The 16411-nt window shown below is 44.0% G+C and overlaps 1 protein-coding gene across 1 annotated transcript in view; it reads right to left on the minus strand.

The window, feature by feature from the left end:
• Nucleotides 1–10892: 10892 nt before the first annotated feature.
• Nucleotides 10893–16411, minus strand: part of LOC130550300 (solute carrier organic anion transporter family member 2A1-like) — a 73495-nt gene continuing 67976 nt past the window's right edge. Inside the window, exons 6-10 of the mRNA XM_057327721.1 lie at nt 16005–16165; nt 15768–15832; nt 15214–15334; nt 14898–15035; nt 10893–14158 (exon numbers count right to left, since the gene is read on the minus strand). Of these exons, the coding sequence (XP_057183704.1) occupies nt 14915–15035; nt 15214–15334; nt 15768–15832; nt 16005–16165 (468 nt within the window). The 3' untranslated portion in view covers nt 10893–14158; nt 14898–14914. The remainder of the gene's footprint in view (nt 14159–14897; nt 15036–15213; nt 15335–15767; nt 15833–16004; nt 16166–16411) is intronic.

Genomic DNA, 16411 nt, shown 5'->3' on the forward strand with positions numbered 1-16411 from the left:
ACCAGGACAGAGTCAGTCTTGGCTCCAGGGAGGCCTGGATTTAGGTTGGGTCTTCTCCTGAAAGTGTTGATAACCCTTTTGTTTCTCCGTGGGATATTTACGACTCCTAAGCTTCAAAGCAGAGGTGAGAAGTCTCTCTGTTTTGTCTCACCTGGAACATAACATCTGAGGCTATCCAGAGACACTTCTCTGACAAATAGGAACTTGTGTGATTAAACTGTCCTTTTCTATAAATATATCTACTTGTCTAGGTTATATGTTGTCGCTCTTGCCATTTTAATTCATCTGTAACCGTTAAATAGGCAAGTTTAATTCAGGCTTTGTTTGTATTCGTACATCCGAATGAATCATGACTTGATGCAATTCAAACCTTATGTAACGGTAATAATTTTTGAATGTATTTTTCAGGGAGGCTTTTATTTTGACAGCGTTTTTTGTGTGAGCGGATACGCACAAAAAGTCAGACAGTCGTGAGTTGGTGGAGAAGCCACACGGAAGTTTCGGTTGTTTTTTTGCATTAAATAACGTGGTGATTTACATTCCACATAGTTTTGTTGCAGATGCAAAAAGTGCGGAAGATGTTTTGCTTATCCGGGAGTTCGGTTTTGTACATCGGAAGATACAGACAGTGTTAGAGACTGGCTTCGGAGCAGAGAGGAGCTGCCAGAGTCGAGTGTTTCGCTGAGAACGCTGTAATCTTCGCTGTAATACTGACTTGGAGAGTTTCCGAACAAGGTTTGACATATTTTTTTCGTGTTACATGTGAACTGTGACCGACGCCGTGAAACGTAACCAGTAAGGGCACTTATTAGTGTGCTGGCATATCGAACGTTGTGTCAAAAAGCGTATTTTTGCATATAGGACTTCTACGGGAAGTTACGCTTGTGTATTTGGTGTTTTTTGGGGGGGGGTTTGTAGAAGGATTCGTTTCCTCCACATGTGCCACACGTGCGTGGAGGCCGCGTGTGCAACCTTTGTTCTCTGAGATTTTTCCTGCATCCGAACAAGCTCGTATGGATGTTGTTTTTCACATTTACCCTGCCATCCAAGGGATATCTCTACGTTGTCTTGGTTCAGATGTGAATTAAGTCATTATTATGGATGAAAAGTTGGTATATTGCACTCAACTCAACGCACTCTACGCAACTCAACGCTCTCAACGTTCAACGCAAGGCATCGCATCATTGTTGCAACGAACTGTTATTATTCATCTTTCCGTACAAAAACACTTGTGACAGTTTTGTTGGTATAGACTGAATTTACTGAACCGAAACGTAAGTCCGGATGTGATCGTTGAGTAAATGAAAGTTGTATTGTTGAGATTATAAACGTGAATTGTGAGGGTCACCTTAACGAGGTTTGTACATGTGTTCCCTTTCTGTCGGTCTCTCCACGTTGTGTCGAGCCCACAGATGGGGTTCGCTCTTGAGAACCTATCAACTTCTGACTAGTTTTGAAAAGGCCAATGAAATTGGCGAATAAAATTTGCATGCCGGACTCTGCCCCCGGATATCCAGGTATAAAAGGGAGATGGCGTGCTGCATTCATTAGGGTCCGAGCATGGAGGAGCAAGCCACAGGCTTGCACCGCAGTGCAGAGCCCTATTGTTTCTGTGTTCTTCTCCCTCTTTGATCGCTAATTTGAAGGCCTAAACATGCTCAAAAACTCACAATAACTTGCACACACATCAGACGTGGTGAAAATTTACGTCTAATAGGGGTTTCAAAATTAGGCGTGGCAAAATGGCTCGCTAGCGCCACCTAGAACTGCCCAGGCCGCTACGCAAAACGTACATGCACCAAATTTGGTGGGTTTGTAGAACACCCCGAATCATTAAGAAAAGTCTCTTGCAGCATATCTCTAAACCCAACAGGAAGTCCGTTATTTTTAATTTCCTGTGCAATTTTGTAATTTGTTTCAATTTCCAGACGTCGTACTTTAACGAACTCCTCCTAGAGTTTTAATCCGATCAACATCATCTTCATGTCATTCTCATCTTAAGGCCTTTGCGAAGCTAAATTGCGGAGATCTTGACTTTTCGTGGGGGATCGTGACCCTGGCGGCCTGCCAAAATTTGGCGTTTTGCCATGAACAGGAAGTTGTTGTAACTCAGGCATACAATGTCCAACAGGCCCCAGACTTTACCCAGACTTCACACATTTGATAAAAGTCCTGGCCTGAAGACATCTACATGGTAATTTTCAGATACAGTTATAGCGCCACCTGCAGGACACAGGAAGTGACATGTTTTAAACTGTGATTAACTCCTCATCGAGATTTGAACAGATCGGCATCATATTTGAAGAGTACAGCCAGTATGATCTTCACACCTTTGTGAAGATACATTGAAAGATCCTAACTTTTCGCTGAGTGGCGTGTCCGTGGCAGCCTGACAAAGTTTGATGTTTCGCCATGAAACAGGAAACTATAGTAACTCAGGTACACAATGTCTGACCAGCCCAAAACTTCACATGTTTGATAAGAGACCTGGGCCCGGTTGCATAAAGCACCTTAAGTTTTTCCCTTAAGTATGACACTTAAGGGGTGATTTTCCTTTACCAAAGACAATAGGAGAATAACTTAAGTAAAACTTAAGGTATACTTAAGGACACACTTAAAGGGAAAATTACACTTAAGGTGCTTTATGCAACCGGGCCCTGGCCTGATGACATCTACATGGTAATATTCAGATACAGTTATAGCGCCACCTGCAGGAAACAGGAAGTAGCATGTTTTAAACTGTGATTTACTCTTCATACAGATTCAAACAAGTCAGCATCATATTTGGCCAGTATGATGTTCAGACCTTTGTGACGATACATTGCAAGAACCTAACTTTTCTTTGAGGGGCGTGTCCGTGGCGGCCTGACACAGTTTGATGCTTCGCCATGAAACAGGAAGCTATGCAAAAGGGAATGTGACACATTTAAATAAATAACAAATCCTACTATAATTCGCCTGCATTAATTTTATCGCCTAAGATTACACATATCCATGTCAGTGTTCACTTATAGCAATAGCGCCACCAGCTGGCAAAAGGGAATGTGACACATTTAAAGAAATAACAGGAAATCTGGTTCATGTAAATAAATGAAAGTCTTTCTATAATATAACTTCCTAGACCTTTGTGACAATACATTGCAAGTTCCTGACTTTTCGTTGAGAGACAAAGTTTGATGTTTCGCCATGAAACAGGAAGCTCTAGTAACTCAGGCACACAATGTCTGACCGGCCTCACACTTCACATGTTTGATAAGAGTCCTGGCCTGAACACATATCCATGTCAGCGTTCACTTATAGCAATAGCGCTACCAGCTGGAAAAAGGGAATGTGACGCATTTAAATAAATAACGAAACTTACTATAATTCCCCTCATTCATTTTATCGCCTACCGTTCGCTGTTTTCCTTATGCAATCGGGTTGCGGTGGCACTTTCCGCGAGGGCCCGATCATCGCTGCTCGTAGCTTTAATTCACCTTTTGTTCTTCGGAGCCTTCACACTGATCGACTTCGAGACTTCAAACTCTACACCAAATTACTGCTGGAATCTTACGACGTGGTGCAACGGACGGTCCCTTCCTGCAGCGACTTCCCCTGGGCGTCTCGGCAGTGCCAGGAGTGTTCGAGTGTTTTTTTCTAAAAGAGCAAATTTCTCCAGCGTGGCATGTCCCGCTGTTCTCATGGGTGCAACACACTCATCGAGGAGGGGGACGGACACGGTGTCTGCTTCCAGTACGATGGGGCAGATGTTGTGGATACGTCCTGCCCGCACTGCGGGTGGTTGACGATTCAGACGTTGCGTCACAGGTGGCTCTATTCCCACGGGACTCAGCCACCACCTCGTTTGCTCCCCGTTCCGTGACGGCAGGACTACGGCCCTGCCGCCCACTACGGCAAGCAGCTAGGGTGATATGAGGATTACTGTGAGCGTTAATCCGCCAGCCACTGGCTCACGGACCATTCGCACCTCGTCTAGCTCGTCTGACCGTTCCCCAGGAGACGGTCCCACCGTCTTGTTCCTCAACCACGTATTCGGACACGATGCGTGGTGATGAGATGTCTCTTGCAGCATCGGGGGGTGACGTACTGCCATCCGACTCCGACGATTCCTTGGGCTCCCTCCCTCGGGGGGTCGAGCCCAGGAAGAGGCGAAAGTCGAAATGTCAACCATGCTTTCCCGGACCGCCGTAAGCTTTGGGTTGCCGTATTGGGTTGCTGTGCCCGCACTGCCTCTCCCAGTGCTCGCGGCTGGTTACATGGTGCTTCGGGTTTGAGCGCGGCTCCAGGCCGTGCCCGCCCCCAGGGCTGTGTGGTAAGGAAGTGCATGAAGAACTTAGTAAGACCTGGAACGCCCCTTTCCGGCACGTTCATGTCAAAAAAGTTCTGTCACCCTCTCTTCCCTCGATGGTGAGGCAGCTAGAGGATACGTCGATGTCCACCAGGTGGAGCATGCCCACCTGGGGGGGGGCTCGACCTAGACTCCCGTCCAAAGCATTGAGGGTCTCGGCATCTCCGGTGTCGAGAGCTTACATTGCTGCGGGCCAAGCTGCCTCCTCTCTCCACGCTATGGCTCCTGCCAGGTCAAGGCATTGAGAGAGCTCCACGAGGGTAAGACCGACCCAGCACTTATGCAGGAACTCCGCGCGGGCCCTGGGTTGGGCGATGTCCACACTTGTGGTCCATGAGAGACACCTCTGGCCGAACCTTGCACAGATGAGTAACGCCGAGAAGGTCCGCCTTCTCAACGCAACCATCTCGCAAGGGGGGGGGGGGGCTGGTTGGTGATACTGTTGAGCCGCAGTTCTCGACAGTAAAGAAGCAGACAGAGGATATCAAGCATATCCTCCCTCGCCACGACTCGGCCGCCTCAGCCATCGAGTCCCGTGCACCATCTGCTTCCCAGCAGCCATGGTCCTCTTCGACGCCCTCTGGCTCTTTTCAGGTGCCCCCCCAGGAAGGGACATCAAAGAGGAGACCATCGCCCCATCAGCAGCCGTGGCGAAAGCAGAAGCGGCCCTCATGGGAAGACCCCAGGGAGATCGAGAATACCATCGGGCCCGACACCAGCCATTCCATCGCTGGGTGGTCGATCCGGGACGGTTCCTGCCCCGTCCCAACAGCCCACTCTCTTAAGAGTTTCTTCCCTCTCTGGGTGTTTATCACAGCCGCTCTCTCCCTCTACACGACGGTGCTCGGCAACTTTGACGTTGCGTCACGGCGAGACCCAATGTCGAGGATAATCAGTAGCCCTCAGCACTCTCAAACGACAGTGCGTTGTGCTACATAATCGACAGGCAGGTAAGCAGCAGAGCCGATCTCCTCCCCGGGGGCCTCCCCACGGCAAGGGATCTGCAATGCTCGCCATCGAACCACCCCCTGGGAGGTCGATGAAGCAGATCATACCCCTAGCCCCTGTCTCGGTCCCTGGGAGACTAGAGCCCCCAAACCATCACGATGGCTACGGGATATGATCCTTCTCGGCTACGCGATACAACTTACCAGATGCCTGCTCAAGTTCAGGACATCCTTTCAACCTCAGTCAGAGGTTAGGATGCCCCTGTGCTTCGGGCCAGGGTCACCACCCCTCTGGCAAGCAATTGTGCTCGTCCCTCTAGCCGGGATGTTCAACGGGTTTTGCAGCCCATACTTCATCATCCCCAAAAAGGGGGGTTGCTAGATCTGCGTACCCTGAACAGGCACCTACTCAAGCTGCCGTTCAGGATGCTTACGCAGAAGCACATCCTGGCATCTACCAGATGCCAAGATTGGTTCATGGCAATCGACCTGAAGGACGCTTACTTTCATGTCTCGAGGGCACGCATATCAGTACAGAGTCCTCCCCTTCGGTCTGTCCCTGTCCCCACGAGTCTTCACGAAGATAGGGGAGCCGCCCTCACTACCCTCGGGGAGAGATGTGTGCGGGTACTAACTATCTTGACAACTGGCTCATCTGGGCACACTCACGAGATCTGTTGTGTACACACAGGGACCTAGTGCTCTGGCACCTAGATCGGTTGGGACACAGGTCAGCTGAGAAAAGAGCAAGCTCTCCCCTGTGCAGAGCATCCTCTTTCTCGGTATGGAACTCGACCCTGTCCCTATGACAGCGTGACTGACTCAGAGCGCGGTCAGTCAGTGTTGAACTTCCTGAAGCACTTCAGGCAGTCAGCGGTCCCCCTGAAACAATTCAGAGGCTCCTGGGCACATGGCATCCTCGGTGGGGGTGGTCCCCCTCGGGTTGATGCACATGCGACCGCCCCAACACTGGCTACAGAGTCGGGTTCCCTGGAGAGCGTGGCACACCGGCAGCAGGCGTATAGTCATCACACCTCTCTGCTGACGCACCCCAACCCCCTGGTCTTCAATGACCTTTTTGGTAGACATGATCCCCCTAGGGCAGCAAGGCATGTCGTGTGACGACGGTTGCCTCCCTGCAGGGGTGGGGCGTCGTGTGCAACGGGCACGCAGTGTCGGGGCGGTGGACATCCCCCGCCTGTGTTGGCATATCAACTGCCTAGAGTTGTTGGCTGTGCTACTTGCACTGAAGAGTCAGCAGGTGATCAGCTCCCTGCAAGCCACACATATCCCAGGCGACCTGAACGAGACCGCCGACGCGCTCTCTCGTCAGTCGACACCTCGCGGAGAGTGGCGACACCATCCCTGCGCAGTCCGGCTCATATGGGAGCAGTTCGGCCAGGCACAGGAGGACCTGTTGCCTCCCCGGACTCCTCCCATTGCCCGCATTGGTACTCCCTGACCGAGGGACCCCTCGGCACGGATACCTTAGCGCACAGCTGGCCGCGGGGTAAGCAGAAGTATGCCTTCCCCACAGTGAGCCTCATTGCACAGGTCTTGTGCAAGGCCAGGGAAGAGGAGCATCAAGTGGTACTAGTTGCGCCCTATTGGCCCAACCGGACTTGGTTCTCGGAGCTAAGGCTCTTGACAACAACTCCCCCTGGCCGATCCCCCTGGCGAAGGACCCCCTTTCCCAGGGGAAGGGGAACGTTACGGCATACCAGGCAGACCCCTGTAACTTCCATGTCTGGACGGGACAAGGAGATCCTGAGTGGCCCACCCCCGGGGGTTGGGACACCACTCAGACTAGGGCTTCGGCCACTAGGCGGCTATACGCCCATAAGTGGCACCTCTTCTCGTCCTGGTGCTCTTCTCGAAGAGAAGGCCCACGGAGTTGCTCGATCGGGAACAGAGTTGCATTTGCTGGGAAGCCTCTGGGACAGCACAACCTGGTCATTAGGTTCCTAAGGGGGCGCGAGAAGGCTACCGCCTCATCCGCGCTCCGTACCCTCTTGCGACCTAGGTGGCGGGCCTCAAGAGGCCCCCCTTCGAGCCCCTCGGAGCTGCCGCTCTTTCTCACCTCACGATAAAGACGGCTCTCCTGATGGCGCTCACCTCCAAGAGGGTAGGGGACCTACAAGCACCCTCCGTGTCCACAGATTGCCTAGAACTCTGGCCCGGTGTTTCTCACGTTATCCTGAGAGCCCGGCCCGGCTACGTGCCCAAAGTTCCCACCACTACCCCGAGAGACCAGGTGGTGAACCTGCAGGCGCTCCCCACCAGGGAGGAAGTCCCAACCCCATCCGTGTTGTGTCCAGTACGCGCACTGCACCTCTACTTGGACCGCACGCAGAGCTTCAGAAGCTCTGAGCAGCTCTTGTCTGTTCTGGAAGTCAGCAGAAGGGGAGGGCTGTCTCCAAACAGAGGTGACGCACTGGATCGTGGATGCCGTCGCTACGGCATTCCGATCTCAAGATCGCCCCTGCCCATTAGGAGTGAGGCACACTCCTCATGGGCACTGGCTCAGGGCGCCTCTCTGGCAGACATCTGCAGAGCTGCGGGTTGGGCTACGCCCAACACCTTCGCGAGGTTCTAATACCTACGCGTGGAACCGGTGTCAGCCCGCGTCCTGCAGGGCACCGTGTAGGACCGGCAGCCGGTAGGGTGTACGCCTGCGAAAGCCCTTCCCCCTTCCTCTAGGGGGATCAGCGGCTATTACGCCTCCCTTCTTTCCCCACTGGGTAAAGAACAGGCATTCCATCCATCACTAAGCACCCTCCTGGAGGCAGGCTGGGCAGATCAGCCCTGACTCATTAGGCCGGGGAACAGTTGAGTTATCTACAACATAGCTCTAACCGGACCTAGTGCTCCAGACGTGGTAACCCCCCCCCCCCATGGGCGGTTCCGTCTGATGTATCCTCATGAATGGTTCCCACCTCGGCAACCCATGACCTCCCTAGGTGGACCTCCACCTTGCGGTTAACTCCTTCAGTCTGCACGTTTTCCCATGAGTTCTCCCCTGATGGTGAGACCATGTGGTGTCTGCACTAATTCCTCCCTATGGTATGATAGTGCTCTCTGTAGCGTTTTTCCCCCAGGGGGGAATAATGCTTACCCAGTGGCCCTTACGGTGCCGGGCGGCTTCTCGCTGTTAGAGAATCAAGGCCTCCGCCGTGACGGCCGGTGGCAGGGGCTTCCCAACTTTTTTCAAAAAAGCTCTGGGACCCCCTACCTCTCCACTGGACGGTTACAATTTCGCGCTAGCGCTCACGTCTGACTCGCCCAGGCCAGTCAGCGTCGCTCCGCTAGAGATTGTGATGCGGCACAGCGAATCAAAGATTGACTCGTTGGTGTTTATTTCTCCAGTCTTACGCTCTTGACATCCGCCACATAAAAGGAACTGACAACGTAGTGGCAGATGCACTGTCTAGGAATTTAATAATTGTCTTGAATTTAATAAACTGGGATTTAGTTCTCTTAAAACGGCATTGATTGGGCTCAAGATTGCTGGACATTGGGGAATTTTTTTTGCAGTGCAATGTCAATATATTTATTAGCCTAATGCAGCAGATGCTTTATCATAGCGGACTTACAAACGCAGCACCTCAGCCAATATGAGCAGCATTTTCATTTGTGTCTTATTAGACGGGGAACAAGTACAAAAATAGCCTATATAATATTAAAAGATCTGCGTGTACACTGCAAAAAATGACTTTCCTACTTGCTCTTTTTTTTCTTGTTTTCAAGTAAAAATGTCTAAAAATTCAGAAAATAAGTCTTGTTTTTAGTCAAAAACTATAAAATTTCAGTGAATTTATGCTTAAACCAAGCAAAAAAATCTGCCAATGGGGTAAGAAAAATAATCTTGAATTGAGTGACTGAGGAAAAGGTAAACCGCAATGCTTTCAGGCTCTGACTCTCAGACTCTGTGTTTGAATTCAAATCCTCCCATAACAATCTTCACATATAGCCTATACTGGGGACTCAGGCTTAGCGACGCGAGGGGGCATGGCTTCAGTGCCATTGGCGGACACGCGTTTGAGAGTTTGAGTGCAGAGAATCCTGCTTATTTTTCCAAGATTTTTATAACTATTTACTTGGATGTTTTTTTCTTCATTCAAATTTGGCTGGGTGGTTAATAACACACTTTTCTGTTGTGTGACAAACTCAGAACACATATTTTAATGGCCCTTTACCTGGACTTTAAGAACGGTGTGCTTTAAGAAATGCACGTCCTGAGACACCACATCTTTGAAAGTCCAAAACGCTGCTACATTCAATACAAAAGTAATTCCCGCGGCTCATAGCGATATGACGCCTTTTAAAGCTATTTGATCTGTCTTTGATATTTACAACGTTATAACTGGCAATCCACAGCCTCGGGCAATCAATTTGCGCACGCGATAGGTCGCGTTCCAAAACGCGTCTTGTGCCCTTGAAAGTAACTGCAGGAAGGCTGTCTCAGATACAGTGTTGGGTAAGTTACTCTGAAAAAGTAATTAATTACTAGTTACTAATTACATATTCAATAGTGTAATTAGAGTACTGTACAAATTACTCTCTCCGAAAAGTATTTAGTTACTTATTACTTATTACTTTCTATATCCTACATCAACCTTGATTAGTTAAGTGATTCAAGGATAGACATGAAAGGGCTCTTTTAATTCATTCAAATAAATAATATTAAACTACATAAAGTACTCTTATTAACTGACCAAAGTATTACAAATGTGAGAATTATACATTAAAGCACAGATTTTAAAGTTAGACTTTGAATTTTATGTCAATTCCACTATTGCACACACATATATTACACAAAGTATTTAGTTTAATTACATCAAAAGTAACTGTAATTAAATTACAGAAAAATAAGAGTAATCCCTTACTTTACTTTTCGAGGGAAAAGTAATTAAATTACAGTAACTAATTACTTAGTAACTAGTTACACCCAACACTGCTCAGATAAGGGAAAAACTGTGTTGTTTTTTATTACTGCATTCATTGTGTAAGAAAATATGGCTATATTTGCGAAAAACAGCTGTTCATCTCCCTCCAAAACTCACGCTACAAAAGATCTGCCCTTCTTAGTGCGTGATGCACATGAATGTGATTGGAATTCACCCGAAGATGCAATAATAGCGTTCAGTTTCTTGCACAGATCAATTGATTCGCTTTATAAGACTCTAAATTAATGTCACAAGGGATAGGGATTACTGTTGTGTTGGAACTGGGGGTGAGTAAATTAACAGCAATTTCAATTAGTGTAAACGCATTAAGGAATATAAAATACAACTAAAAAGTCAATATCGCTTTTAATTAAATATCATATAAAGGCAAAAATACTGGATGCAATATTTGTGTGCATGTTTAAATATATGACCTATAAGTAACAGCAACAACAAAAAAACTGCATAAAAGTAACAAAATGCAGTAAATAACAGAAATACAAAACAGAAGAAATAAAGATATGGTAAAAAACTGGCCCGCATCCTATTTATACTTTTGGAATCTTGCCCTCAAAGAAAAGTAGTTGAAGACCCCTGGTCTAATGTATGTGTAACATACAGTATAAGGCTGTCATGAAACAGGAGGAAGAACCCAATTACAGGCAGCGTTCAGGGGTAACAAAAAGGGTATTTATTACAAGAAACACAAAACAAAGACCCACGATGGGGTGTAACAGGATAATAACAGGACGTAGACTAACTAACACTAAACTGAGATAAACAACACTAGACATAAACTAAACTGGACACTTACTAGACTGACAGGAGCTTCAACAACAGGAACAGGTAATCACAAAGACACGATGATGCACAGAGAGTAACACTCTCAAACAAACAATGACTGAGCACAGGACAATGGAACAAGAGGACTATATAAAGGGGAGAATATCAAGAAGGGACAGGTGCGGGGCATGAACTAATTAACAAGCAATAATGAGGGATACAAGAGGGCGGGGACAAAGGCGCGACACTGGAGTGACAGAGGATGTGGAAGGCCAAAATTTCTCTCTCCACATTAAACAAGGGATCCTGCCGTGATTCTGCCACAAGATCAAGAAAGACATGACAAGATAAGGCAGAATCACGACATAAGGCAAAGTGATAGATGCCCCTTTACTTTCATCCTGGTGCAAGCAGTCGCATCTCGTGTTATTTAAAGCTGCAGAAATCAGTGAATGTGAACGACTGTGAACGATCTTAAGGCACAAGTGCCGCTTGGCTGACTACACACACACCACTGCAAAGTGTGGTATGCTGGAAGATCGTGTTCTCTTTCTTGCGCACTTTTAATGGCCAGAATTGTAGTATCACAATCATGCACCCCGTAAAAAAACACTTTTACGGCTAAAGATTTTGCTTCATTTTTTGAAGGACCATCACTTGCAACTGAACCTTGCAAAGACAGAACTGCTTTTAATATTGGCAGACCCAAAGATTCATCACAACCTCACCATTCAACTAGGTTCCTTAACTATTACATCTTCCAACCTCGGAGTGTGTGTCACGATTGATAAGGCAGACAAAGGGTTAACAGAAAATATTTATTTAAAGATGAAACAAAAACCCACGACAGGGAAAACACGATAAAAATCAAAACAAAAACTCAAAAGAAAAACAACCTCAAGGGACAAACAAACAAAGTCCAAGAGAATCCAAATAAAAAGTCCAATAACACGACTGGGACACGGCAAAAACAGGAACACGGTAATCCACATACGAGGAGAGGAAGGGCAGGGTAAAGGAATGAACAGACAAGGGGAGACTGAATACAAAGGGAATATAAAGGGAATACTAACGAGGGAAAATGACAAAAGGCCAGTGACGGGCAGGTGACAAGGATAACACTAATGGGGAAACTGGGTAGACAGGTGAGTGGGATGAAACACTAATAGGGAGCTGAAGGAGAAACAAGGGGGCGGGGCTAAAAGACGCGACACCGGAGAGAGAACACAGCATTACAAAACCAAAACAATGTCATGAACTTTCTCCACAAAAAAACACATGGGTCGGACATGATCCTGCAACAAGACTCGAAAACCAAGACACGGAGAGGCAGGATCATGACAGTGTGATTGATGATCAGCTAAGCTTCACAGATCCTGTTTCTAGCACGACCCGGTCATGTAGATTTGTCCTGTACAACATTAGGAAAATTAGACTTTTCCTATCAGAGCATGCTACGCAAGTCTTGGTACAAGGTGCAGAATGCAGTAGTCACAGCTATGACATGGTTGTCTTTGTTATTTACATTCCACTCTTGTTGTGTCACGTGGATTGCATCAGCATCTGTAGATTTGCAAGTTAATAAAATGCTTGAAAGATGTAAAATGTATGTTAAAATGTGCAGAAGTACGTAAAAAAGACCATTTAAAAAGTTTGGTGTTTGTGAATACAATTTATATCTGAAAAAACTTGCATACATTGTAGGGATGTGACAATATCAAAATCTCACTGGGCGATAATAACTCGGTATAACGTCCACTGTATGATAATTATTGCAATATTTAAAATGACAAATGATGACTTTGAAACATGCCATAAGCATCCTCTTTTCTTTATCCTCTAATCATAAATGTTGCTTAGAGGTGTGAGTTATAGTATGAAATGGGTCAAATGACTTAAAATCCCTTTTATAAAATAAAATAATTTCACCAGATGGACCTTGCCAAAGGTAGCATCTATTATTTTTTCTAACAGTCTCTATGTTAGGCCCGGAAGACCTATCGTTTCATACAGTCATGTGACCACAATAATATTGAGATAATGTTGCTATTGTGATAACATGATATCAGTAATATTGTTACATCCCTAATACATTGTTATACAAAAGTTATTGCACAACAAGACACTCTTTGTTATGCTAAGCAGTGATAATAAGATTATTGTATCAATGTGATTAAGAACCATGATAAAAATGATATATAAAGGGTATATTTAAATGTTAAAATTAGATTTAAAAAAATATTTCACAAACATTTGGTCCCATATACACAGGCTACAATTGATTACACACCATATGTGTGTTTGTGCATACAAATCATCCAACATCTTTGGCATAGTCTCAAAAAAAGAAAAAGTATATTAACCAAGTATTTAAGGCATAGTTCATCCAAAAATAAAAATTCTGTCATTTACTCACCTTCAAGTTTTTCTGAATCTGTATACATTTCTTTGTTCTGATGAACACAGAGAAAGATATTTGGAAGAATGCTTACAACCAAACAGTTCTTGGACCCAATTAACTACCATAGTAGGAAAAATTTATTTATATCTGTTTGTGTTCAACAGATATTTACTAAGATATTTGGAAGAATGTTAGACAACAAACAGTTCTGGGGCACTTTTGACTACCATTGTTATTTTCCTACTATGATAGTTAATGGGGTTTAAGAACTGTTTGGTTACAAGGATTCGTCCAAATATCTTTCTCTGTGTTTAACCAAACAAAAGAAAATATTGGTTTGAAACAACTAGAGAATGAGTAATTCATGACAGAATTTGCATCTCTTTAAATACTAACCAAAGAATAGTACAGACATTTTATTTAGGTGCCATAATCCTTAATTCAGCAGAACTAAGCTACATATTTTTTCAAACGTTGTAGATAACTGTCTAGAGAACAGCACTATATAGCTTTGCACTTTGCAGAACTGCCCAATATAGCTCTATACATAGCTTTTTAGAAAATATGTATTTATATTACAAAATAAAAAGTAAATCGAGTAAATCAAGTATCCAAATCTGTCATGTTATGGCCATCTCGTCTCCTCTTGTAGGGGGAAATAAGTATGCAAGCTGATTCTTCTTTCCACAAGCAAGACTGTAGACTGTAGGCTAGCTCTGGACTTCAAATTTCACTGAAATATAATATATATACATACATGAAGAGTTTGGTTCCAAAATGAAACTCCGTTTTTGAAAATATTCACAAATCATGTTTTTTTTATTGTGAATTCCAATTAATATCAATCAAACTGCAGTTGGTTTGTTTTGATTTAAGCCATAATAATTAAAAAAATACAGCTAACTAACACAATAAAAACATAACATAATAAAAAAACATGATTTTTGAAAAATTGTAAAAACGGAGTTCTCATTTTGGAACCAAACTCTTCATATATAACATAGTTTGGTTGCAAAATGAGATAACTCCGTTTTAGAAAATTTATGTCATTTTGGAACCAAACTATGTTATATATGAAGAGTTTGGTTCCAAAATGAGAACTCCGTTTTTACAATATTTCAAAAATCATTTTTTTTTATTGTACATTCCAATTAATATCAATCAAACTGCAGTTGGTTTGTTTTGATTCAAGCCATAATAATAAAAAATACAGCTTACTAAAACAATAAAACTCAATAAAAACATGATAAATTAATAAAAAAACATGATTTTTGAAAAATAATCATCTCATTTTGGAACCAAACTCTTCATATATAGTTATATGTTATTTATAGTTATATGTTATATATATATATATATATATATATATATATATATGTGTGTGTATATATATATATATGTATATGTATAATTGTAGTTTTATAACCTTAATTATAACATTTGTAAGAGAGTGGTCATAAAAAGCATTTCACCATGTATGTTTTAGGCATCACAGTGGTCCATCGTCCCTTTTCTCTAAACTGTACTCTCTGGTCCGGTGCATTTTCCAGCCAATAAATGCCATTAGAATAATGCCTAATGTCTTATAGCTCACCTGAAGTCCTAGATACCTGCAAGAAGTCATTATCATCACCATTATAGACATTAACTAAACTCTTAACACTAATTATCATAATTTATTTGGCTTGCTTGGCTTTATAATCTTGTTTGAACTCAAAATGTACCATATTAATCAAAATGTACCAAATTTTCTTTCCTAAATGTACCTGCATTTTAACATATCTTTACCTGTTCCTGAGGAGATTGTTGTCGTAGTAACCACAGCCTTGCTTTTTACCACAAGCAGTTTTCCACCAGATACATGTGGAGTCTATGGTCATTCCAAACAGGGTTGGAGCAGGCAACCAAGCTAAGCAGAGAAATACAACATAATGCATTTGGTACTATTTTACTGTATATCGTTATTTGAATGTACTATATCAGTTTGTGCAAAATTACTGATTTGGTACAGATTTATTGCAGTTCACAATATACCTTGTATTCTGGTACAATACCTGGTACAATGCATTATACCTGTTATCCTTTACAGTAAGGTTTTTGTTTCACCATATGGTGGCCCTATACTACTTCAAAATACGCATACACACTTTATTTTGTAGTTAAGATCTTTACACTGACCTTGGCCCATTCTCTGTGTGTCGATCAACAATTACATTGTTTTGAGGCAAAAGACAACAACAAATACATTTCTTTCTGCCTATATCATCCCTATCTGAACCTAAATTAAAATAAAACTTTTTACACATACAAAATCAAAGAGGATATTATGGTATTTTACTTACTTAGCACCCTCAGAAGCAGAAATTGAACACCTATGGCAAAAGACTTCTTTTCAGCAGGAACTGCTCTATAGGTTTAGACAGACCATATGTAGAGACTTAATGTAAAATTCTACACAAAAACTCAAGAATAAAACTGTAACTGTATCTTGGAATTTCACACATTTTATTTTTCCCACGTTGACTGTGATTAATGCAGTGAGTGAACTTGTGTTTGTTTGTATTCAGACATTCATTTACCTCAACACCATCATGTAGATAGGGTTGTGTGTTAGGCTGGCAATGAGCCCAGCCAGAGAGATGAGAAACATTGTTGGCAGGAGATGGTGAGGGCAGGTATTAGCACAAGGGCCAGGCTTGGCAGTGCCCATGTCAGGAACACACTGGCAGTTACTGAAAACCTGTTTGTGGAGAGATTGTGGACACTATTATGGTATGGTTTGTCAGTTAGTGCATACATGCATTACAAGTATTTGGAATAAGGATTCTGTAAGCACAGAGACTATTCAGTTGTGGGATTAAAACATTTTTTTTACAATTCGCCGCCTTGGAATTAAAAAGTTCTATCTGTGTTGAGTTTTGAGATATTGAGCTTCAAAAATTTTGCATTTCATATTGAAAAAAATGATATGAGGAACAAATCTCTT

The sequence above is a fragment of the Triplophysa rosa genome, unplaced genomic scaffold, assembly GCF_024868665.1.
Source record: "Triplophysa rosa unplaced genomic scaffold, Trosa_1v2 scaffold284_ERROPOS145926, whole genome shotgun sequence".
NCBI classification, from domain to species: domain Eukaryota; kingdom Metazoa; phylum Chordata; class Actinopteri; order Cypriniformes; family Nemacheilidae; genus Triplophysa; species Triplophysa rosa.